Raw genomic sequence first — 27,074 nt, forward strand, 5'->3', positions numbered from 1 at the left:
AAGCAAAAATGTTTATTTGGGAAATGAATCTCTAACAATCAATTTCATTACTTCAGTTTTCAATTTTGTGTGAGCTAAAACATTTAAATTTAAACAATAAAACTGTTCAATTCATTGTCATTTTACAAACAAACAGAAGTAATACTTTTCATTATTTCAGCATTTGCTTTTCCAATAGCTGCTGTTCTTAAAAATTAAAGCAACTTCACATTTATACAAAAACGTTTTCAATTAACCTTCAAAATGCAAAAGAATCCTTTAAAAGCTGAGCTAATAATGCATTGTAGATCAAATTATATTATATTAAACTGCTTATAACAAAGTAGTTCCTAAAAAAATTCTGTCCCAGTTGTGGTAAAATACGATGAAACCTGCCTATGAAATGAAATATGTACCTGACTGGTTTTAACGAATAAGCAACACATATAAAAAAAAGACAAATATTTACATTCATCCAGGCAGTTTGACCTAGGCATACACAAGCCGTTCATAAAAAATAAAAAAACAGTTAAATCTTTGGCCTTTGTACAACAGAAACATCTGTTGAGAATAAATACATTAAATGTATATACATTGTTGAAGTGAATTTTAACTATGATATGCAAATGGGGAGGAACACAAAAGCAAATTTCAATATAAAACAACTCAAGTAAACTTTTTTTTTCCTGTCCTTGTTCACTACACATCTTCCAGACACCATTTTGTAATACAATCTTTAAAAATCCCTATCCTGGGAATAAATGGAATATTAACAGTAAGAAAAGATCAGTGTGTGCAAAAGTAAGCGTTAAAGGCCTTAAGAAGGGAGTCTTTGGTTTACTTTCAATCAGTTTTGCATTTAGCTACGAGTAGCTCTCATTCTCATTCCAAGAAGTCATCCATTGTTTCTTCTCCGGAGGATTCATTTCCTTTTTCCCCGGCATATAGTCCCTCTCTTCCCTCTTTATCCGCACAGCATTATAACTGGGGACGCTGTCATCATACTTGGAGCGTTTGAAAAATCCACACTGTTCGGAAAAACAGCCAATTAGCATATAGTCATGCTAACAATGCACAACAGCCTAATTTATACAGGAGAATGAGCACAAACAAAGACGTAGTGATGTTTGCAGTGTGTGCAGCATGCCTAGCAAGAGGTCAAAACAAAACATTCAATGTTTTTAAGAAGACGCAAGCAAGAATCATATGTGCTGAAAGCGAGAGAGATGCACCGGTAAATAACCCAAGCAGGCCAGAGAAATGTGCAAGTTCCTAGAACAAGCCACATCTAAAGGCTTAAAGAGCTTTAGAGACTCAGACATTCAGTCATACCCAGTCACACGCACCTGAAGCTGAGTAAGAGTGAACGCAAACATGTATAAACCCTTTTTCAATAACAACGACTTCATACATGATTAGTTTGCATTCCTCATAGCATTTTGCTTATGTCTGAGCAATGAAAGCCATGGAAACTGCCACCATTACCCCACGCTTGGCATCGACAGGCAGCATGTGCGTCAGACTGCAGTAGGTTAGCATGGGCTAATCCAACGCTTCATGCTAGCTCTGAGCACACAGGTCAACTTGATCTGTGAGTTCTTTTACCCTAAGAAAGAGGTTCTCGTTCTTTGTCTGTTTCTCTTTACGCATCTGAAGTCAGCCTCTCTTTTTCTGGTTCTTTGCCGCTTTTGCCGAAAAAACCACACTAAAAGGGGTAAAGGTTTGTGTTTTAAATCCTTAATGTCATATGAATGAAAATCTGTTGAATAAAAGTTATCGTAAACAGGTTTAGGTTGTTCAAAATGGGTAAGGTTGTGAGTTTAGTCATGTGACCTTACCTTCCAAAGCAGGAAGACAAGTAGTCCCAACAAGAGGAGTCCTAGTAAAATGGCCACCAGAATGACCCACCAGGGCATGCCACCATACTGTGCTACTTTACGTTCGGGAAACACGGTAACGCGTACCTGTAACAGGACAAATTATATTCCATAGTGCATTATTTTTTTAAGCCCTGCATATCAAGTCAAATTGAACATGGAACAAAACACAGAAGGAGAATGAATACGCTGTAAATGTCTTCACCTGTGCTGGCTCATTCTTCAGCTGTATATTTGAAGCTGAGGTCTTGAAATCAAGTGATGCCTTGACAATAATATCAATGTAGTTTAATTTGGCAAAGTCCTGTAAGAAATAGTTGAAATTAGCAAAAGTATACTTACAAATGATGTAAGTCAAAGAGATATCGTGTTTATGATGAAGAAAAGGAAAAATATTAAAAAAGCATACATGTGGTTGGTTTCATGTTTTTGTTTTACTTTCGTCAGTCATGAAAAAAAATATGTAATGGTTTATGTGACAAAACAAAAAGGCAGAGAGAGACAGACAGACAGACAGACAGACAGACAGACAGACAGACAGACAGACAGACAGATAGATAGATAGATAGACAGATAGACAGATAGATAGATAGATAGATAGATAGATAGATAGATAGATAGATAGATAGATAGATAGATAGATAGATAGATAGATAGATAGATTTCTCAACATAGAAGATCTGTATTCAAATCATTTTTCAAAATGCATTTAAAAATGAGGGCCACACCTCTCACAGATCACACTCACCTCGAGGAAGGTAGCGTTCCAAAGGTAAGCTCTCAGGCTAATGACAGCATTGCTGTCCATTCCCATTAGAGGACATATGAACGTTATACACTCCGCCCCATCCTCACAGGACTAAAAACACAAAAACAAGCCAGTGATTAGAAGCAAGAGGCTGATTATCAATGATAAATGTTCAACAACGAAATACATACATTATAATGCATTGCGAAAATATTCAGAGCCCTTCATTTTTGCAGCCTTAAATGTGTTTAATTATTGTTTCGAGGGTCTGAATACTTGTCAATGTGTTCAGATAATATATTTGCAATGATCACAAATATAAATTTTTGCTTGGTCATTGTGAGTCATTTAGATTGATGTGATAAAAAGTGGCAGCAACAGAACAAATGATGGGTTCTGAATACTTTTTTTTGAAGGCTTGAGTGACTTTACCAAAACTGTGTATTTCCTCTTGTCAGTAAAAAGGGCGACTGTTCCCTCTTTTGCCGAGGTTTCCCCAATTTCACGTTTAGTTCGTGACACCGAAGGCTCCTAGATAACCGTGAAGCAGAACACACAATCATTTAACTTCTTTATAGAAGCAACTGATATATTTATGAAACATCAGAAAAAAACTAAAGATAATTTTGACTGTAGTTAAGACATTAGGACTACCTTCAAACCGAGTTTGTTGACCTCTTTTGGATTGGAGCAGCTGAAGCTACCTAAACCGGTTGAGGTCATCTTCATGAGGTACAGCAGCCACTTGCCTTGGGAGCTATGCATAGGCCATTGGATAATCATAGATGCCGTGCCGAACGACTTAAGGGGCTTACCCAAGTTTGTAACCTGTCAGTCAATATAATTAACAGGATCCATCTTTTAACAGGCTACTTAATATCCTCACATGTTTGATAGCTAGAATGCAATTAAAGAAATACTCACACAATCAAAGAAAGTATTGTAAATGTACAAAATCCAATAAATGATGTTAGGTTTTATGTCAGGAAATATAATACTCACCCTGAATTCATAGTCAATTGGACTGCCAACATCAGTGGCCACTTTCATGGCACTCTCTCCTTTAATTTCTCCAGTAAAGTAGACCTGAGATGGCTTAGCTACCCTGCAGATGACAGTGTATGACGTTACAAAGACAGGACATTGATAATGTCAGCATAAGTGAGGAATGCTACAGCAGTTTGCAAACCTACCCTGTGAGGGACAACAGCAGTTGGATCTTAACAATGGCTTTGGCTTTTACTGCTTGTAACTGCTTCTGATCACTTGTCCTGCAATTAACAAAAAGCAAAACGGATACTTCAATATATAAATATTGACAGTAATGATGGAAGAACTAAGTACTGAATTAGCTTTGATAATGTGCTTGTATACTATTGGGAGTCATGTTGTTACTCACGTTTTGAGTTTAAGGTCAATTTCAATTTCTGTGGTATCCAAAGAAATTCCTCCCGTACTCAGAATGATGTAAAAAGTTGACTAAAAAAAAGTTTTTTTTTCTTCCATGAATGTTAAGTCCAGGCAGAAAACACAAATATTTCAATTGTATTGTCAAATATCATTTTAAATAATCACCTCAGCATTTCTTTGGAATGGATTTCCAAGTTCACAATCTGCTTGAGACCCGTTCTGATTGGCTAAACAGTTGATCGGTTTATCCTGTAAAGATTTAGGGCTTTAAAAAACAAATTCTTTATAATAATAGTTGAACAATAAACAAGTTCGATATCTGGCAGCTGGACTTACACTAGGTTTAATGGAAATAGTTTTAGAATAAGACAGGGATTTGGGGAACAAGGCAGTCAGCTGCGCTTCATAAGCATCTTCACCCTGGTTGATCACATTGATTTCCAGGGCAATGTCCTTCTGATCGCTAAGAGACAGAATGGGAACTCCATTATCTCTGTAAGAAAAAGGAGAAACAGAGGGATTATAGAAACATTCTTCTTAATGCCACTTCCTTTTGCCGTCTGATTTGATAAAAAGAGTGTAGGTACTTTGCTCATTCACAAATTGCACAACTGATTCCACTTTAAACAAGATATGATTTTGCAACATGATAATAATATGATTGTCATTTAATTGCCCCCCCCATAAATAAATAAATAAAAATAATAATAATAATAAATAAAAACTCACTCAGGTAATGGATGAAAGATGTCTCTGGTTTGTTCCCTGTTGTGGAATGTATACTTTAGTTGCAGGTCACTCTGACATACATGGTCAGCACCACATCCTTCCTTGATAAACTGAACCTAAAAGCAAGTATGATTCAAAATGAATACTCATGAAGATATGAGAGATTGGTAGAGGTTTACCAGAGCAGTATGATGAAAAACTTGAGCCTTTTTTTAAATAGGCAACTCAACACATTTGTCTGATGTGACTGATTAATATGAATAATTGTTGTGCAATTAATATTACTTATATTACTTATACTCATATAATTATGAGTAATATATGATAATACACTACCAATCAAAGGTTTGGGGTCAGTAAGATTTTTTTAAGAATTTCAAAATTCACCAAGTATTGATCAAACGTGGCAGTAAATACTTAGCCTAGAAATCTAGACGCACCCTAGCGGCAGCAAATTTAATCTGCCTGTGAGTGTCGTCTAGCAACTCTCAATACCCTTCTGAGCTGTATTCCCCTAACTCTTGCCGGGCCAATCACATCGTGTATAGAGTCGGCGGGCGGGGCCATAATGACTACGGCCGAGTTGCGTTTGCGTGCTTCTAGTAAACACAGAAACTGCCGAACGGCGACGGTCTTTCGAATCAGCTCTGACCATGACTCTGGAAGACTTGGAGTTAAGCTTTTCTCTGAGAAAAGAACAAAGAGCGGCACTGAAGTCATTCTTAAAAAGGGAAGATGTGTTCTGAGTTTTGGCGACCAGATACGGCGAATGTTTAATCTATCAACAAGCTCTGCTTCACCTTCGTTGCTCTGGTTGGTGTAGCGCTATCCTATCGCGTGCAGAGGGAGTTTGAAAGACAACCGTTTATCCCGCCCCTCGGACTGAGCCGTCAATGGTGAGTTTCCAGACCAAACATCTTGATGTGGGTCTGGCTTGTCAGTCTAGTAAATACTATAATTGTGACTACCATTTTCAACTATGATAAATAATAATAAATATTTCTTGAGCAGAAAATCAGCATATTCGAATTATTTCTGAAGGATCATGTGACATTTAACACTGGAGTAATGATGCTGAATAAATTATTTAAATAAATATACAAAATTATATAAATATTAAAATAATAAACAGTTGTTGTAATAATATTTCATAATATAATTATTTTAACTAAAGTCTTTTTATATAAGAAGCTTCTTTCAAAAATCTATTTTTGAAAATCATACCAACCACAAAAATTTTATTAGTAGTAGTATGTAATGTATTAATATCATTTTGGTATATAGCTCAAAAAACATGCAGCATGCATTGTTGATTGGTTAAGAAGATGATGCTTACATTGGTGACAGTGCTGGCCTCTTTTTTTGAGTCCAGGATGGGAAGCAGGTTAGGGAGAGCAGTCTGTCTCTTCCTGCGTGTGGATGGCTTCAGGATCTCCACAGAGACTTCAATGGGAATACCTCTCAGTTTGTCTTTTAGGGATTCCTTTGCACATAATATACTTAAATTAAAATACATTAACACAAAGTCATTAAAGGAATAGTTTAACCAAAAATTAAAATTAGCCCATGATTTACTCACCCTTAAGCCATATATGACACTCACCCTTAAGCTGTTTACTCACCCTAAAGCTGTATATGACATTCTTATTTCAGATGAATACAGTTGGAGTTGTATTAAAAAATGTTTCATTATAATGGCAGTGAATGGCAGCCCTAAATCTGAAGCTCAAAAAAATGCATCCATCCATTATAAAAGTACTCCACTCGGCACCGAGGGGTTAATAAAGGCCTTCTGAAGCGAATCGATGGGCTTTTGTGAGAAAAATACAAATATTCAACACATTAAAATGTAAATTATCTAGCTTCTGGCAGACCGCCTTTCATATTCAACTTATGAAAATAAGCGTAACTGGTGCGGCGATGACTTTGAACGTAGCACGTAAGCCAGGGCCAGCTCTAGCTCTTTGGTTCCCTTAAGTGACACCTTAAGTGGCTGAGATGAGAAGACTTACCTCTGTACTGGGCTTTCTTTTGATCTTCTTCCTTTCATTTTTCCGTCCCTGTTGGGTTTAGACTGCTTCATTTTTGACGAACGCGGCAGTAGCCCTGTACCAAATGGCACCCTAAACCCTCACAGTCTTCCTTTGAGTACGCACTTTCACGACTTAATGCCACTTTGACTGCCGAGAAGAAGTCCACTGTGTAACCCGCACCAGTGTGGGCTCAGCAGAAGTGCGGATCGAGGGTGCATATTGACCTCAAAGGGGGGGCTCACGAGCACCCTTCTAAGACCTAAAATGACAAATGGGACACCCTACGGTCTCCTGGACTTAACGGACACATACACTGAGCGGCCATTGTAAGTCCACAAGACCGAAAGTGTGCCATGATGAAGTTGCACATGAAGTGTGCACTTTGGGACAGGGACAGTGATGAGCACGTGCCTGACTTAATGCCTGAACAATAATCATCATCAATTTAATCTAATAATCAGGTTGACAAGTAATTAAACGTGTGGCTGAGGGGGCGCCCTAGGATGATCAGATTTAATAAACATTTTGTTTTATTTCTCTTGTTCTAATTCTAGGATTAATGGGAAGTATGCACTAGACTAGAGGGTGCCCGCGCCCCCAAAATAATTTTTCACCCTAGGCAACCGCCTAGAATAGATCACCCTGATGTTAAGCATTTTGAGCTGCGAGAGCACTACACTTTTCCTGAAGTTACGGTACGCCAAAAAGATATTTTGCTTTATAGCATGTTATATATGAATATTTTTATTACAAAAACCCACCAGTTTTTATTAACCCCCCTGAGCCGTGTGGATTACTTATATAATGGATGGATGGATGCACTTTTTTTGGACTTAAAATTTTGGGCTGCCAATCACTGCCACTATAAAGTTTGGAAGAGCCAGGACATTTTTAATATAACTCAGATTGTATTCATCTGAAAGAAGAATGTCATATACACCTAGGATGGCTTTAGGGTGAGTAACTCATTGGGTCATTTTCATTTTTGGGTGATGTAAAAACATCAGATCGCAAACCTCAATTTAATCACCACAAGGTGGCAGTACTTTCTTTTTGCTATATTAAAGGATTAGTCCACCCAAATAAGAAATTTATGTCATTAATGACTCACCCTAATGTTGTTCCACACCTGTAAGACCTCCGTTCATCTTCAGAACACAGTTTAAGATATTTTATATTTAGTCCGAGAGCTTTTCTGTTCCTTAATGAAAGTAAATGCATACTATACTGTCCATGATTCGGATCGCCAATGTCATGTGATTTGACACGTGATCCGAATCATGAATCAATCTGCTGATTCTTAACCGTTTTAATCTTTATTTAAGGATTGAAAACAAACCAGGAAGTCAACTGTGTTCTGAAGATGAACGAAGGTCTTACGGGTGTGGAACGTCATTAATGACATCAATTTAATTTTTAGGTGAACTAACCCTTTAAGGTAAAACCATTTACAATTGCACCTTCCACCTTCTTGCACTACTTAAACAGAATGTCACTCAGTTGTTGTTATTTTACCCTCTAAATGGGACACTGTAATGCTGCTTTTGTTGTGCTATACCTGCAGTTTGAGTCCTCTCGTAACACAGCTCTCTGCGCCCTGACCCTTGAGCTCAACGATCCCTTTGCTTTCATACTCATTGGTTGAGCTTGGGGTGAAGATGACTCTAGAAGGGAGTTTAAGTTTCTTCCTTTCAGATTCAACCATGATAGTGTATTCCACCCCTACAGAAGAGAAAAAGACAAACACGTCGGCATTTACTTACTGAGATGAGATTCCGGACAACACAGATAGACAATTGCTGAGTGGCTTACAGAGAAACATGTACTTACTCAGGTTAGGATTGTAGGTTTTGGGGTTGGCTGAATATTTGAAACAGGCTTTCACTTCAAGGCTAGAACACACAATAAAACGTTGCTTTAGACAAGGTTTACCATTTGCTGATATGTTTAAGCATTGTTTGTTTTGTTTATAGTTCCCTCACCATATAGTGTCTCCGCAGTTTTTCTGAGTAAGGTCTAGCTCCTTTGGTGTGGTAGTGACAGTCTTTTCAATGTTGATGACTGACCTTGCCCTGTAGCGTAAGAGCCATAATTAACGCATTCAACGAATTCAATCATTCATCCATAGTGATAAATGAATAGCAGATTGTGCAGGCCTTTTACACAATTTTATAAAATAAATACATATAAGAATGCATGTTAATAATATTATTAAATGATTTGTTTTATAAAATTAATATATAATAGTATAATAGTGTTCTTTCATTGTTTGAACAGAATCCTGAAGAATCATTATACGTTGCCTATCAATATGATCATACCTGTACACAAACACAGAATCAGAGAGAGATCCAACAGCCAGATCAGGGTAAGAATTTCTGTCCATATCCATATTCCCAGCGAGAGAGTATCCAAAGAGTTTCACATTATCTTTTCCTTGAAGAACCTGAAATGATTGAAAACACGTTTTTTTAAAGAGTAAATTAAAGATTATTTTAATGCTGAAAGACAATGAAAGAAAAGTGAATATATGGCTAAACCTGGGCTTTGTTTAGGCCTTTCAGTGAACCGTGGAAGATATATACGTTTCCAGCTCCATTGCTGTCATAAGGGGCACCAACAGCAACATCTGAGAAAATAAATGACATCTTTGTGATTATTATCATTTCAAAATTCACTTATAAGTGTAATGTTAAAAATGTGGGTAAAGGGGATACTACCAAGTAAACAAATATATTTGAGATGATTAATGTAACACTAATGTAAATCCTTTAAAACTGCTGGTTCTTATTCAGCATTGAGGTGTTTTGCATTAGCTGTATTCATAGAAGACAAACTGAGCACATACCATGATAACCATCCATGTTCACATCTCCCATGCTTTCCACAGAAAGGCCGAACATGGAATTGGCGGCTCCATCAATTCTATCGGGGGTGATCTTGTCCCAAGCCCCTTCCTTATTAAGGTAAACATAGATGGCCCCACCGATATCACCGTCTTTAATAAAGTACTGAGGTGCTCCGACTACAATGTCCTGCCACCTGTATTCAGGAAAATGTATTATTGGTAACTTAAGCTATCAAAAAGATATATAAATTGTAATTAAATTTAAATAAAATCAAATACAAGGATTCAATGGAAAAACTTAAAAAGAAAATGTGTGATTAGTGAAATAAAATAAAAATAAGATACTAAAAAATTTAAAATATTATAAACAAAAACTGAAATAAACATAAATTAAAACTAAATAGAAATATTACAAAGATAAAATTGAAAATATAAAAATATTTTAAATATTTAAAATGTTAAATACCATAAAAATATATAAATAATACTAAAATAATGAGAAATAATGAGATAAATGAAAAACATGAGACTATTTTAGAAATATAATATAATATAATATAATATAATATAATATAATATAATATAATATAATATAATATAATATAATATAATATAATATAATATAATATAATATAATATATAAATGTACTTTAGATCTTACCCATCTCCATTGATGTCAAGCACTGCAAGGTCATAACCAAAGGAAGAGGCAAGTCCGGTACCCTCTAGTGTATACTCAGCCGTCAGCGAGGATGATTTACCTTCTTCCTTCTTCAATAGCACAACAGCCCCACTGTGATTGGCTCTTGGAGCCCCAGCGACTATAGTCAACTGACCCCTCTTGGTCAGCATTTTTCCAGAGTCCAGCGAGAAACCTGTCACGGACACAACCGATCAGAAGATTTACTCTTTTTCTTTACAAAAAGAATACTGAAAATCTTTCAGTGCATGTGGAATATGCAATGATAACCCATGAACAACATGAACTCAAACAAGCATGGATCTGAATGACTTGGACACTCCATAATTTGACCCATGCAATGTGGAGGTAAAGCAGAAACCAACAAAACCAACTTAAAAAAAGCCTCAAAACAGGCACTAATGTAGCAACAATATTCACATTTGTTCACAAAAAGAACACAATGTATAGAATGTATAATGATGACCAGGATGAACCCAAATAATTGATCAAGTAGGTGTCCAGGAAATCCCACAAACCTAAATAGCTATTGGATGCCACATCATAAATGTTCTTCTTGGCCACCTGAAGCGGAGGGGACTGATACACAAACTGATCAGGATGATTACTGGATATGCTAGTCATGAACAGCTCACAGTTGCGCAAACAAGATTTGTACCCAATAAAACACAACGTAGAACAAGCACTTTAATCCTCCAAATAGATGCAGTAAAACCAAACAAAAGTTAAGAACGGCAATGCATAGATATGCCTTGTATCCTACTGACACCCAGTTAAGTTTAAACTCTGCTGAAAAATCTCCGAATCGCATGATGGCTCAAGGATCAGGTGATATGGATGATGAATGGAATGTCATGTGACGATGGACTCACCTAAATAACTGTTAGCGGGGACAGGCACCAGCTCTGGATCAAGTAAATTTTCGTCTCCAACCTCATATGGGCCGTCATCAAAAATATTTTGATCCCACAGAGTGCTGTTCTTCTGTTCTATCCGGACCACTCCTGACATTCAACAAGTGGAAGAGTGAGTGAACAAGGGAGGGAAAAGGGCGAAGGGTTGAGTATGGAGAGAGTGAGGGAGTGAAGAGATAGAGCAAAGATGCCAAAGTTTGAATAGTGGGGAATAAAATACAATACGTCAGCTGCAATGAATCGACAAATAAAATCTAATATACACTGTAAAAAAATAATTTTAAAAAAGTTACCTGGTTGCCTTCAAATTTTGAGTTCATTGAAATTAAAAATTTGAGTTAATACAATGAACATTTTCGACAGAAAAGATTCGACAACCTTTATTAAAATATTATTAAACGATTTTGTAAGCATATTGGGTAATTGTGTGTGTTTTATTTTTGATGACGCAGTGAAACAATAGCCAAATAGTGCTATTTTCATGATTTATCAAATTTTTTATGTGGTTCAGATACAATAATATTTTGAGTTTTTATTTATTAAACAAATTTCCTTCATTATATCAACTCAAATTTTTAATTTCAATAAACTCAACATTTTAAGGCAACCAGATGACTTACTTTTTTAAGTTAAACCAACATTTTTTTTTTACAGTGTACTAATGTTATAAAAGGGCAAAAAATGAGTAATATGGGGATTTTGTTTGGCCACCGTAATTGATCTTTCATTTTACAAATGATTTGAAGCTGGATTTTCACTGAATATTGAATATACCAAAATCCTAAGATTTACCATGAGTATCTCACCTACACTTACATACACCTATGATGCATACATACTGTAAATAACAAGCACTTTAATCCTCCAATACCTTTCCAGTTGTAAGCACCCGGTGCTCCAAACACCAGATAGTGATAGTCCTTTGTGAATGCAGCAGACAGACCCTGCTGGCATGAACCAAATCGCTCGTGTCCTCTGTTTCTCCCGTTACAGAACATCCATTCCCCTCCATCTTCATCTGAGGCTTCATTAACTGTCATGTCCTGACTTAGCACGTAGCAACGGCCTGTCAAGTCACGCAGCTCAGATAATGTGTCCACAAATAAGCGTCTCTGGTAGCGATGCGCACATACCTGGCGAGAGACATATTAAATCAATCAAATAAATAACATAAATCTAAATAAACACAATTCTTTGCACTGTTACAAAAACATATTACAACCCAAAAAATGTCCTGTTCATCAGGTTTGGTGTTTAAAATTTTTTTTTTTTTGTTTAAAGGTCTCTTACGCTCACCAAGGTTCCATTTATTGGATAGAAATATAGAAAAACGCCATATTGTGAAATATTACAATTTTAACATTATAACATTATAAATTATAAAGTAACATTAGAAATGTCTACTGTCACCTTTGATCCATTTAATGTGACAAAAGAATAAAAGTATTCATTCAAGTATTAAAGTCTATTTAAAGTAGTTTAAAAGGGGAAAATGATTCAACTGGAACGCACAATTATAGAAGGACAAACTGTACACACTTATCTATCCGGTTGTTGATTTGGACATGAAAACTATACATTTTGGATGAATAGATGATGGCAGATTTTTCATTTTGGGGTAAACATTTAAACTATGGGATGCACAATATACCAGTATCATATCAGTTATCGGATTTCTCATCTTCTCTAATTTAACATTTAGCAATGTCATCTTTAGCCGATCTAAAAATGAATATAAATGTTTTATACTATATAAATGTAAATCTGCATTTATCGGTTATTAGCCATAACATGAAAATAATTATTGGCTTACTGGTATTGGACAGAATTTTAATATCTTCGCATCTCTAATTAATGCACATGCACGCACACACACACGCACACACACACACACTCACACACACACGTTCATTTTTTTGTGAAATGTGGGACATTCTATAACCTGCGTAAAGGTTTTATACTATATAAACCGTATTTTCGATCGCCCTACACTGCCCCTACCCCTAAACCTACCCATCACCGGTAACACTATACATTTTTACTTTCTCAAAAAACTCATCCTGTATGATTTGTAAGCTTTTTGAAAAGTGGGGACATGGGTAATGTCCTCATATTTCACCCTCTCCTTGTAATACCTGGGTCATACCCATGTCATTATACACATTTGTGTCCTCATATGTCACAAAAACATGCCCACACACACTCTCTCTCTCTCTCTCTCTCTCTCTCTCTCTCTCTCTCTCTCTCTCTCTCTCTCTCTCTCTCTCTCTTACCAATATCTTTCCTCCAGGTCCCTGGCTTTGAACAGTAACTCCCATCCACTGGTTTTGCTTATTTTCAGATTTCGTGTTTTCTACACGCACAATGAAAAAAACCTCTCTTAACACTTACAGTAACTCGCTATAAAGTGTTATAATGTTTTCATGTGTTTTGAGCTTACCTTCATTGTCAAACATTACTCGTTGGCATGACTGACCGGGAGCGGTTATGTCACAGTTGTACATGCCTCCTGTAATTTTTGATATCTGATTGGACAATGCTTTAGCTTTTGGGGCACCAACCAGCAATCTGTAAACCAACAAACAATTTTACTCATGGATTTGCAATATTGTGAATTTCATATTATACATATATGATCTTTCATTCCTCTACTTATGCTAATGCAGCAAATTACATAAAAGAGACTCTATAACCAAAGATGATAACATACTTGGCATTAGCATTGGGTTTTTAATATTCTTGTCAATAAGTAAACAGATTTTTGTGGAAAGGAGGTAAAAATCGTGATCATAATAGTCTATAAATTATACAGTACAGTCAACTCAGTCAACAATTGAAAGCCTAGCCCAAGAGCAATATTTGAAAATTGATATTTGCTGATTATGTTGATATGTGTGAAAGTGATTATCTTGTATTTCTGCAGTAGAAACAATGCAGATTTCACAGCCCACACTGAAAACACATGCGCACTGTATATTAGAGAGTGGACTATGCACTCATTCTATTCATTCAACAGAAAACATCAAGAGAAGACCTCTTCTTTACTGAATAAAAGAAATGTAGGCCACAGAAAGCCTTAGATATGCAGCACTCAAAGTCTGCATCTCTGGTTTCACTTGGTGTATGAGAGTGAATAGTTCTTTTCTTTTCTGATGGATTGACTGGGTTCAGCGATAACATTCATCCCAACACTTCACAGATTTTAGCTGCACAAGTTCTCTTTGTGGCCATAGACAAAAAGGGTCTGACTGAAGCACAGCCTACATTTCCCACAATGCCCCCACCAAAATCCTGAAGGAGTAGTAAAAGTTGGCAATATCCTCCCTTACGAAACAAAAATATATTGCAGTATATTAGAAAATATCATGCAATACATTAGACAATATTCACATATATGGGATTTAATATTTATATTTTCCAATATATTGCAATATATTGAAAGCGGCAATCATTTGTATATTTTGCAATTTATTACATGAATATATAATATATTTTAAAATACCATCAATATATTATTCCATATATTTACAATATATTAAAATATATTTCAAGTAATATATTGGTAAATATATTTTCCTTTCGTAAGGGCTAGAACTTTACAGATGCATACACTTTTTTACCATTACAGTATTATTTTTTTGTATTATGGTACATAATGACACACAAAGATGTTAATTAAGGGTACTGTCCTTAATGTATATACTATGGTATATTTTTTGCACATTTTTATGAGAGCTTATGGGACTCTAAAACTTACTTTCCTTTAAAGTGTTAGTATTGAAACACCAGGGAGGTCAAACACAGCAGACAATGACACAAATAGGTGATCATAACTCAGCTTCATTTGAGTACATTCCAATTGCATTCCATTTCATGTGTATGAAGTCTGAACATTCATTTTATTTCTTTTTTTCAGCAATTAGACAAAGGCTTATTTTTGCTGATGATTAACTGAACTTATAATCAACTGAACATGTGTTTGCATCTTCCAAGACCTGAAGTTTAGTGTGGAATTGTGGGCTCTGCATAAAAGAGTAGAACAAATCCCCCCATATGAGGCATTTGGTGGAAATTCCCCCATATTTAGAAATGTATTTCATGCCTAGATCTACTGATAATTCCATCAATCACTTCTAATTCCTTCTGTGCCGAAGAGTGAACAAGCGTATAGACCAAGACTCTGTCTGGATCACAAAAAGAGAATAGCTTTCGAGTCACATTTTCCAAACAGACAGAGACAGCACTGTGTTTCTGAAAGGGCAACACAAACTTTTCTGTGTTGGGCAAAAATAGCTACTGAATACCTGCTATTCATTGCACTATCAAGAGCATACAGATTGCTATATCAGATGAAAATGCTCATGATTACATTAAATCTAATGCAATGCACAGGCTGAAATTCGCTACAAATCCAACAAGATATAAAGAACGAAAAAGGTTCTAGTGTCTTTTAACATGATCTATACAAATCAGAAAAACAAGATATTACTAACAAACATATTCATATAAACACTGCCAAATCATAACTATTTTATGTATTTGACGAATTGGTAATGAATTAATACAATCTCCTTCACGCTTACTTTGCTTATGCTTACTCATTTTCAAAGAAAGCAAATCGTACAAATGTATACGAAACACGTAAAATAGTTACATTTTCTCATCGATTAGATACATACATATGAAGACTTCAGCTGCAAAAGCCTCTATGTCTGCCTAATGTTTTTCTTTAAAATAAGCATTTATGTCAGGCTCATGTAGGTTTCTACCCAAGCACCAGTACTTCTGAATGGGATAAGGCATGGGATTTAGTGGGTTTGACGTGAAAGTATTTTATGAACGTATACTATACGCTATACTATACGTTCATATACCTCCTTGTTTCATTAAAAGCCCTGTTAATGCACCAACATCCCATGTAAATTGACCTACACATTTCAGGAAAATCCAGCAATAATATGGATCATAGTGAGCTCCTAAACAGCATCATTCCACTCTGCCACTGATTTGGGTAGAAACAAATCCTTTCTGAAGAGCAAAAAACTTAAAGGGGTGGTTCTGTGTTTTTTTTCCTAGGCTTGGTTGTGTTTGTGGGGCACAGTATAACATGTCTTAATACTTCTGTTTTTTTAATGCCGTATTTTTCTTATATTTGACCTTTATTTCACACCGCTGTCTCCACTGTCCTTTGAACGGTTTGTTTGCTTCCTGCTTCTATGAAGCCCATCCCTCCCGAAAACGCAATGGTCTTAGATTTGTTAGATGGCCAAATGTAGTTTCCTGTATTTTTATTGGCTGTAGTGCCAAGCACAGGTTGTCATAGAAACACCACGCCCCTTCCCATTACGGGCAGAAGTCATATATGCGGTGACTTGCAAGGGTTTATGATGTCACCAACCCGGGAAGAAGCTTGTTGTAGTCCAAACTGGCCGTTTTTGTAGGCAATAAACTGCCATAAGTTTAAAAGACAATATCTCAGTTTGCATTGAACTTTCAGCGCTGTAACTTTGCAGATAATGTTTATTCTCAAGCAGCAACATTACACAATAACTAAATTTTAAAAAGTGAAATTGCACGCAACCACCCCTTTAAGGCTGACTACACTACTATTGCCTAGATTTTTGCCTGGGGGAATTGACACTAGTTGATTAGCTAGCTAGACAGTCTCCAGATATTGGGCAGTTGGAGCAGACAGATTTAGTAGAAAATCCTGTATTGTATGCTGGATATACATATTGTTTTCATCCTTTATGCATCAAAGCATTGAGGCACATGTCAATGTGTGAATTTGTTGTGTTCGGAATGTCTGTAATGTAATGCATCTCCATTAATCACTCCCCAGGGGGATGCACCAACTATAGCACAAGCAAATGCCTCACTTTTTGAAATTCTGAAATATATATATATATATATATATATATATATATATATATATATATATATATATATATATATATATATATATATAAAATTCCAATGTAAAATAAAAATACACACAAAAACATCACAAGGATCATATATTTTTATTTAAAATGTAAAAAAAAATCAGCACAACAGAGGATGGAAGATTCGGAAAATGAAGAAAGAGAGAGGTGCAGGTGGGGGAGGGGAGAACAGAGAGGACGAGTACTCTTACAGAGAGCTTATTCAGCGAGAGTGCTTCATGTGTCCTGAGGCCAGAGTCTGACACTGGCCTTCAATCATGATATAGACAGAGAATTATGTCTCTTCTGTTAAATATGTCAGGCTCTCAACACAATGAGAAAGAAACAATTAAGCAATTACTCATTCTAAAGAGCTATAGGTCTTGACTTCTAATGCATTTCATATAATAGGTTCAATGGGTAAGAAAAAACTGCAGGTCTGGCAAATTTACTCAAGCAGCATTGGCCAATCACGGGATGTTTGAACAACTAGATTATTTCAATCAGAAATATGCTTGCATTAAACGTGTATAGGCTAAGGCAGGCGAATTTACAACACAGTCATATAGACTGTTAAATGAGATTTGTTTCAACTGCAATGTTTTGTCATTATTCAAATCTTTTGAATCTTTTCAAATAATGGCAGAGCACAAGACAGTATAACAGTGTTTGTCACTATTGTCAATAAACTTAATCTGTCTAATTAAATATTATGGAGCATTTGAGTGTGCCATAATGTTAGTTTCCAACTTGTCTTTGTCATAATATGTAATTACAGCTCAGAATATTGTGAAGCTCCCACTGTGACATCATGTAAAAAAAACAAAATGGTTGCTAACGGTAGCAACCTCTACACAAAATCATGCGGTGCCACTTAGCCAATGTTACTTGCTGCACCTTTCTTTGGTTATGTAAGAAAATAGATGTGCATTTTGCTATCATTACCAACAAAGCCACACTAAGATTCATGAAGGCATTTATGAACTTTGCAGTAGAAACAAATCGTTTCTGAAACATAAACAACTTAAGGCTGGAATGCACAACACAGCTTGCCTAGATTTTTGCCACAATTTACAGCCTGGAAGAATCGACGATTAGCTAGCTAGCCAGTCTCCAGATATTAGGCAGTTGGAGTTGAAAGATTTTGCAGAAAAATGTAGTGTATGCTGGGCAGGGACTTTTTAGCTTTACAAACTCATCCAGTTGAGGATGTCACGTTTTGAGCAGATTTTTAGAACACATTGCTTACCTTTCAAAGTTATGTGGCACATGTTCCTGTGTGAGTTTGTTACATCCGGAACAACTTGTGTAGTGATCTTCAGTCATTTGATGCCCACTCTGTTACAAGTGTCTGCAACTGCATGACGCCTAGTCCGATGCCCAGTAAAATCTGTTCAGTTTTTAAAAGCGACGTGGTGTTTCAGGCTTTAGGCCAGGTGTCCATTTTTCTCGGCAGTCAGAAAAAAGAAAAAAATCAGTGTGTAATAAACTCTGCTGCCATTTTTAGATATGTGGCGTGCCCATTAAAAACAATGAGGAACACTTTGGTGGACACAACCATTTTAGTTGTTCATACAGAATGAGGTTTTCCGTTCCAATGTGCTACTTTCCCCTAGTCTAAACATGTGCTAGATGGACATCTTTAACCATTGGGCTCATTTCTTTTGTAGCATCTAGTGCATTAAAAAAATGTGACACTCAGGTTATAAGTCATCGGATCACTGTTCTTTTCACACTGCGTGACTATCTGGGGTAGCATTCAGTAACTGCTGTTCACACTCACACTTCACATTGGATGACTTTACAATAGAATTGGTGACAATTCTGATCTGGTCTGCAAACTACATTTCACAGCCAAACATACATGAGATGTGACAAGGAAACAAGGTAAAGAACCAACGCAATCACACGTGCGTCAGACCAGAGTACTCACGCGAAACTGGAATTCTTATTAAAAACGGTAGCCCGCAAGAAGCTTGCAATCCAAATTGTCTGTGTGCTGATTTGCAGCGGAAAGAAAAAAAGGAAAAAAGATTATGGAGGAGGAAATAGTTTGGTAGACACGGGGAGCTCACCATTGTGTGTTCCGCAAAGAAAATTGGAGGTAAATAAATAATTTTGTTTACGGCTGGTCAAGAAAGTTTGTGCTTTGTTTCTTTTTGAAATAATTGTAAATATATCTATTAAAATACTGATATTCTGGTCCATAACTGGTCAAACTTCCCGCTGCGCTGTATCTTTGCAAATGTATTTTTCAATTAGAAAATATTCCACACAGCAGGATTCCAGATCACAGACAGGCCTAGATATTTAACAGCATCGCCGACTCATCTGCGATTCTCTCTGATCGCATTTTTTATATTTCACACTGCGTGATTGTCACTTGCGTAAACGAGCAACCATTTGCCTCCGATTTGAGGCATTTGTCTGAGAGTTCACAAAATCTGTCGGTAAGTAAAAAAATCCGGGCTAAAAGCGTAGCTACAATATTTCCAAATTGATGTGAAAACTGCATTTGTCCTCAACTTTATCTGAACATTTTGTCTCAACTCTTAACCAACACTTGTTTACTCACAGTTATGGCTAAAAGTTTTTTAAAATGTTTTCACTTAAGAAACAGTAAATCACAGTCATCCAGTGTACTAGGCCAAACTATTTTATATAATTTTTAATGGAATGTTCAAGCATTGAAATCAAGCGTTGATTTTTTAAAGAATCTACAGAGGAGGCCACAGCTATGGTGCAAGAGCTGGGTCTGCTAAGGAGGTTTGGAGTGTCACGGTTCACATTTTCAACTGACAGCAGCTGAATTACAGCTCCAGATGTGCTTTAAACATTTCAAAGACTTCAGGCTTCAAGATAAAGATACAAGAGTGCAACTGATATTACCTGACCTACTATGGACAACATAGGTGCAGCTAGAGGGCAAGATTTTCTGACTCCCTTAAGACAATGATACATTTATACCTATAGGTCTAAGAATAGATATAGTAGCAAGTCTTTGGTCTTAGTGGCCACCTTATTATAGAGCCCAAAATGTTACAGATACAGTAAACTGCAGGCTGCAATGAACATACATAAAGCTCATTAAATATGGAAAACAAAAGCTCAAAAGCTTGCTTGACTCACAAAAACCAATGAGGTTTGTTCTCATGCATCAAACAATTACAACTGAGCTGCCGTCGACCATATTTACCATAAATCAAACGTGTTCATCATACTGTATGAGCGACTGACTCTCTTTAGAAGACTTGGATTGAACCACTCAATTCATATATAGATTACTTGTTCTGGCTTAATTCATTTTTTGAAGTTTTGGTGGAATGGACTTTCAACGAAGGGACAAAGATCTCTAAAGTTTCATTAAAAATGCCATTTGTTTTTGTAAAAATATGAGGGTGTGTAAATGATGAAAGTTTTTTTTATTTTGAACTATACTTTTAAGGGTGGGTTACAGGAATTAACATATTCAGGGTAAAATAAAAGAAGTGTGTTGTTCTGATAGCAGCAGAATACGGCATTATTTGTGCCACATATTTTATTAAAGCTTTTTGCTGAACATCAATTAGATTACAGCCTGTTTTTTATATATATATATATATATATATATATATATATATATATATATGGGCTTTTGCAATCACTATATTGGTGAATTAAGAAATAAGAAAGTAGAGGGAGGGAAAGAGTGAGAATGGTATCAGGACATGACACATCATATTTCAACCTGCATTCCCAAATTCCTATGATCACACTGTAGTGGGCAGCACTGTTTAAGTTTCTCAGAGAGGTGTGGATCTAGCATGAGAGTGGGGCTGGCATGATGCATCCTGTGGGCAAACTACTTTAGGATAATAATACTTGAGACTATTCTGTAGGCCAGTGCAATAGTGTGACGTATTAAGGCCAGTAGCTGCCTGTTTTTACTGACGTACAAATCCAGCCAAAGCTTAATACCTACTCCTGCACAGGAAGCTAAGAGAATCACAGGAAGAGGAAGAGGTAGCCTTTCCATTCCAAATGGACCCATTGCACTCTGGGATATGGGCCAACATATTATTGTATATTTTTTTGCCGGCTAAATTATTCCACCATATGATAAAGCCAAATCAGATAAAACGTTTGATTATTTTTGTTCAAACACGTGTCAAAAAAACACTAGATACCCAAAGAAACCTTCAAAATATGTTACAGAACAAAGTCAACTGTGAAAATTGATAAAGACAAAGAGACCGCTGCCCCCACAGACACACAGGTCCTGTTTACACCAAAACATGCGTTTTCAAACTTGTCTCCTGTTGCCACTTGTGGTCGGATTTCAAAAGAAAGATCTCAAATTTCAACACTACGTGATTTTGTGACTACTGGCAAGTCAAAACCAATCAAATACTAGTGCCAAGATCAGGGCTCAGGTTCAGTGAGAGCTTAGATTTTAAACTTACTTTCTGCCAAGTTCTGTTAAAGTCTGGGCACACTTGGTGCATATTCCCAGTATTCTTACATATTGTCTGTTACAATAGGATTATTTCACAGAGTAACAAAGAAAATAAAACTCCAGGGTACTCAATACAATACATCCCTAATGTTATGTTGATCACAACTACAAGTTAAAGGCACAATATGTAATGTTTCAGCATTAAAAATATAAAAGATCACTATATCTATGTTATATATTTTTTAAAGTTGTGTGTTTACATTATCCCGACAGTTCCAATTAACTTCTAAATCCAGAGAAATTAATATTTTAATTCGAAGACACGGACCGTGTCTTTATTTCCGTTATGTCGCCCGTCTTTCACGTCATATCCACGTTTGCGTCTTGCTTCCTGCGGAACTTCGGCGGAACCGCCAAACTCAAAGAGGAACACTGACAGACAGTATAAGGGGAACACCCGTATAAAAAAGTCTGTACGATAATGGATCATGACTACTCTTTGCCTGTACGTTTTGCCAGCTCAACAAAGCGCAAACGTACGGGTGAAAAAAAATGACCCGAGAAGATTTTGGGACAGTAGAAGAAGCAAGAGACGTGTAAACCTTGGAGAAGCCTTTGAAAGATGGCGAAATCTTCGTGACAAGCTCGGACTGCAGAGAGATGCTGATCTCGCTTTCGTTTTAATAAACAGGTAATTTAAGTAACCATTCAGCTAACATAATAATCATATAATCATAACATGCTGTATGTTTGCATATTGCATAGCGATCTTGACCACATTGAGACGCGTTTAGCTGAATACGTATACATTTTGTATTGCATCGGCTTTTCAAACAGGCGGATTCTGTGTTTTTGGAGACTGAAACTGAGACTTTTTAAAACTGATTCAAAAGTATATTTATATCCGTATATTTGGTGACACGATGATGTCATGTGTAAAACGCAGATGGACTAGCTATTATTGGTTTTATATGTAGCTGGAGAAGGTAACGTTAGCTTCATAAGGTAATATGCCACTATCTTGGTCAATTAATATAAGTTGACCGTCACTTTTATCATATGTTAATACTAGCTACATATAATATCGATTTAATAATGATCTACTTATTCATATATCTCTGAGTTCCAAAATAAATGTTTATTAGAATGATTGATGAACGTGGGGAGCGACACAGCGCGTGTTCCAATGAACAACGTATTGCTGGTGCTGGTTCTCTCATTTACTGTTTTATGTTGGTAATGATAAACTAAATTGAAATTTATTTCCTTATTGAAGAGTTGATATACAGAATGTTCGACAATCGCGGATGCCATGTCAACATATCTATAATTTGAGTAACTCAAATTATGATGCACGGTTAATATGTCAACATAGCCTACCAACTTATAGGTGTGTTGACATAGCGACCGCCCGCACAACATTCTGTCTCACACATTAGCTAACGTTACTGATAAGTTTGGTAAGTAACGGTAGCTCGCTGCTATTTCATTAGATTGACAGTACATAAAGTGAAAAGCCGTAACTAAACTTAACAATAATAGAGATGTAATATAACAATTACCTTGTCAGTGAACATGTTTTCTGCTGGAGATGCCAGATTCGCTGGTTGACAGTGACAATTACAACAACTCCCATGAGGACACGCACTTTCCCGACGTCATCAAAGTACGTCTGTTGTTATTATTTTGAATGAGTGACCCCTAGTGGCCAAAAGTTGCATACTGCACGTTTAATATTCCACGCCTTTGACAATTGAGACAAAAAAGTGCAGTGATGAATATTTATAATACCAGTGAGAAATAGTATTTTAGATACTGGTAAATTATTAAAAATAACATCAAATCATTCAGGGTCAGGAATGGTCAGGACGTTTGACATTTTTAATGTAGCCCACTTTAAAGAATTATGGTTCACCCAAACATTTCAATTCTGTTATTCTGTTATCTATTATAAGGTATTTCCTTTGCAGCTTCCTTGTGTTCCACACAAGAATGAAAGCTATATGGGTTTGAACAAGAGTAAAGAGGAAAGACATGACAAAATGACTAATGTATAAGTCATTAGAATAGATTAATTTAAACAGCCCAAAAAATATAAATCAGGGCAATGAGGTATCCGTTGATAAAGTAGTCTTTTTGTATGCTGTTTGCCGTATTTCAAGTGCCTTGTTATTGTGGCACACACAGAAGAAGAATATAATCTCTTTAAAGGTCTATGCGCCTCAATCCCAACTTTTGGGTATTTTTCACTTAAACTGCAAAATAGCAAATGCGCTAGGCAAGCGCGCACATGCACACACGCGCACACACTGCCTACATTACCAGGACAGCAGTTCCATCGTGCCAGCTATGACAAGCTAAGGAATGCTACATCAATGCCCCCCAACACACACCCTGCCCTGCCTTGGCCTGCAGTAATGCGAATCACCTTCACACATACACACACCTGCAGGGCATGTGTTACTAACAAGCAGAATTGTTGTGTTCTAACACAGCCAGCGAGTTTGCCAAGTCCATGAGACACACACTGAGGATATGAGTCAGAGCACACACATACACACAAACATAAATGTGACTTTCATACACTTGGGTGTGGTTTGAAATATTTGAAATACATCGTAAATCCATAAAATTCAGATGCTGCTATAGAAATTGCACAATTCTGCTGAAGGGGGTTCCAAATGAGTTTGCTAATAAACTCCAGTTTGTCGGTTACTTTGTCTAACTGTTTTTCTGCTAACCATAAGTTAGAGATGTTTGAATTTTACTGGGCATATAACCACAACTATCATGTTTTTCTATATAATCTTCTTGTTCTACTTTTTTTTTCTAAGTTTCTGCAGGTTTATTTCTGTGGTAGTTTTGCTTACTCATCTTGACATTGCAGTACTTTGAGGATTCTTGTATTTTGTATGATAAACAGATTGGGGTGTTCCTAATTTGCTACTTTGGAGAAAAGCATGTGCTAAATAATCAAATGTAAATGTACACACACGACTGTTGGACTCACTCTCTAGAGGATAAACATGAGGTCAATCCTGGCAGTCTTTCTCCTGTGCTGCCAGGGTTGATGGCAGAAGTGATTTTCAGGAATGAGTTACAGGCTTCTGCACACATTCTTTAGCTTGCATGTTAGGCTTGAAACTTACAATGCGTGTCTGGTGCTGCCAAGGCAACACGGGTGTGTTTTTTTTTTTTAACTGAACCACAAAAACAATATCAAACAGTCATGAAAATTCTATAAAATATGTTCTAGAAACACTTTCTAAAGTATGTGTGTCTCAAATCACCTTAAGTGTTAAGGATCCCACCTACAATCTAAACCTTGCAGTGCTTGAGGTCAAATAGCCTGGAAATGAAAGGATTAAGGAGACCAGACATCTCCACAATGAGAAAGGAGAAGGAGACCAGACACCTCTAATGACCCCAATGAAGCTAAATATTTCCAAGTAATGAGCACACTGTTGGGTGGTTAAAGCTATGCCCTTAAATGACATGAACCTCTGTGTTGTTGTGGCTTTTTTTAACAGTTCTTGTGGAAATACCATTATGGCCCAAATCAAATTCTCCCAAATTTAAGTCATTATTTTATATCCTTTGGGTTGTGCAAAATTTGTGAAATTTTAAATAATGTTTTTTTCCATGCAATTACATAGTCAACCCCTTAATATATCACTCATTCTCACACACACACACACACACACACACACACACACACACAATGTATGCACTTGAACTGTGGTGCAGTGGCTTTGGGCAGTACAGTAAGAGTAAGGATATGTGGCTGATCATTAACTATAAGCAAAGCTCAAATACATCGGAAATGCAAACTGGAAAACAGCTAAATACCGTTACAACAACAAAAAACGATCAACTAATTAGACTACAAAAATGTTCGGCAACCAAAATAGCCCACCTGGATTCAACCTGCTGCAAATGTGAAATAAACTCCTTAAGAAATGAATGCTTACATTCTTTTATCGGATGGTCTGAGTTGTCGGTGCATGGCCAGGGAGAACCCGAATAAGCTGTTGGCATCTCCTGTTTTCCTGATAACATTATCTGTGTCCAGGTTGAAGGCAGAGATCAGCGTCAATCCCAAAAAACTGAGAAGAGGTAAGGTTAAAGTCCTGTAAGATCCCATTGTGATGTTGAGTTCCGTTCGTGTCTTGTTCTTGCTTTAGAGATGAGACTTGCAACCCGCTTCTGCGTGGTTTCAGGATGTCTATAAGGGAGGAATCTCTCTTACGTCCCTCCTCTCCTCCTCCACCCGTCTCCACCCAGAGCCATGCCTCTACCTGCCAGTACAGCTCCGGGCTTCGTTTTTCGTCATTAATCAGCATTTCTCTTAAAAACATAGCAACGATTTCCTTCGAGCGTCGTTCATTGGAACTTGGTGAGGAACTATTTTGAGAATGAGAGTTTTCCGCACCAAAAAAAAAATAAAAATAAAAAATAAACTCGCAGAGACCGGAGAGAGTTGCTAATATTTTTCGTAGAACAATGTTTATTAAATGAAAATAAAATTATATTATAGACTAATGTTAATTTGTAATTAATTGCAGGGCATACACACTTTAATTATATTAAATTAAACAAACACCTGCTCATCTCGCAATATTACAAATTAAAATTCTTATCTACATAAGGGGGTATTGTAGTTAGCAACGAACCACACAAGCATTGCTTCTTAGTTTATCTCTTTGTCTGTGTTTGTGAGCATGCATTCTCAGATATGCACATTAACAGATATCACCCCCTGTGTTTTACATAAACTGGCTAAAAGCCTAGTAGGTGCAAAATCTGTTTTAGACAATTGGGGCACTGAAACAATGTAAGCATTCGAATAAAACTGAGCTTGTTTAATGCTACCGAGAGGATTGGGGAAGTGGGGGTAGGGGAAATACACAAAAGTATGAAAGACAAAGGTTAAAATTGCCTAATAGATTTTTTTTTTTTTTTTAAATGGAGACAAATAGTTAAACTTATTTATTACTTGTTAATATTGTCATTGAATATAGTATCAACATATAATTATCAGAGTATCACTTCATAGAAAAGGTCACCACACTGAAATAAAAACTTCACAAATAGCACGGCAGATGCATTATGATCACAGAATAAACAGCAGGTTTAATTCAATTAAGGTGACTTGGAAAACAAACCTTCATTGAGAAAGGCTATTATAATAATATTATTGGCTTAAAACAGTCCATTAATCACAAAAGTCACAAGCCAGACTCTTCTGATTATTAGCATAGCATAGCCTAGTAAATTACCTCTGGGATTGTAATTTAAAGGATGTTATTTCAGGCATTGCAACTAGGTTGATATTCATCCACAAATTAAAATTCACCCAACATTTCTGTCACCATTTACCTGCATGTTTTTCTATAGAACATACTTATTTTACTTATTTAATTCCTCAGGGTTTTTTATGTTTGTTTTTTTAACCTCTGGTTTGTATGCCAACAGCA

The 27,074-nt window shown here is 36.4% G+C and overlaps 1 protein-coding gene across 2 annotated transcripts; it reads right to left on the minus strand.

Annotated features, from left to right (window-relative positions):
• Nucleotides 1–746: 746 nt before the first annotated feature.
• On the minus strand, nucleotides 747–25,916 carry itga6b (integrin, alpha 6b). 2 transcript variants are annotated; one of them, XM_067441482.1, is made up of 26 exons: nucleotides 25,569–25,916; nucleotides 13,679–13,806; nucleotides 13,512–13,591; nucleotides 12,110–12,371; nucleotides 11,197–11,328; nucleotides 10,286–10,499; nucleotides 9,625–9,818; nucleotides 9,317–9,405; nucleotides 9,098–9,222; nucleotides 8,759–8,848; nucleotides 8,607–8,668; nucleotides 8,335–8,498; nucleotides 6,080–6,226; nucleotides 4,744–4,859; nucleotides 4,351–4,507; nucleotides 4,180–4,263; nucleotides 4,004–4,083; nucleotides 3,798–3,875; nucleotides 3,607–3,709; nucleotides 3,259–3,432; nucleotides 3,037–3,135; nucleotides 2,605–2,715; nucleotides 2,062–2,160; nucleotides 1,818–1,943; nucleotides 1,585–1,684; nucleotides 868–1,007 (listed from the first exon to the last, which is right to left on the minus strand). In XM_067441482.1, exons 1-25 carry the CDS (start codon nucleotides 25,739–25,741, stop codon nucleotides 1,622–1,624), a joined length of 3,150 nt encoding a protein of 1,049 aa, XP_067297583.1. In that variant the 5' UTR covers nucleotides 25,742–25,916; the 3' UTR covers nucleotides 868–1,007; nucleotides 1,585–1,621. The 2 variants fall into 2 exon arrangements, with proteins under 2 accessions (XP_067297582.1, XP_067297583.1); XM_067441481.1 differs by lacking the exon at nucleotides 1,585–1,684 and having other exon boundaries at nucleotides 747–1,007.
• Nucleotides 25,917–27,074: the final 1,158 nt, after the last annotated feature.

The sequence above is a fragment of the Pseudorasbora parva genome, chromosome 4, assembly GCF_024679245.1.
Source record: "Pseudorasbora parva isolate DD20220531a chromosome 4, ASM2467924v1, whole genome shotgun sequence".
In the NCBI taxonomy this organism is placed as follows: domain Eukaryota; kingdom Metazoa; phylum Chordata; class Actinopteri; order Cypriniformes; family Gobionidae; genus Pseudorasbora; species Pseudorasbora parva.

What these genes read in the sequence shown, in the direction of transcription:
- itga6b (XM_067441481.1), bottom strand. Translation starts at nt 25,741, where the DNA reads ATGGGATCTTACAGGACTTTAACCTTACCTCTTCTCAGTTTTTTGGGA. An exon ending in AAGGCCTAAACAAAGCCCAG is followed by an intron (nt 9,223 to 9,316) that starts GTTTAGCCATAT and finishes CAATCATTTCAG; the next exon opens with GTTCTTCAAGGAAAAGATAA. An exon ending in TTGTCTTCCTGCTTTGGAAG is followed by an intron (nt 1,008 to 1,817) that starts GTAAGGTCACAT and finishes TTTTCCGAACAG; the next exon opens with TGTGGATTTTTCAAACGCTC.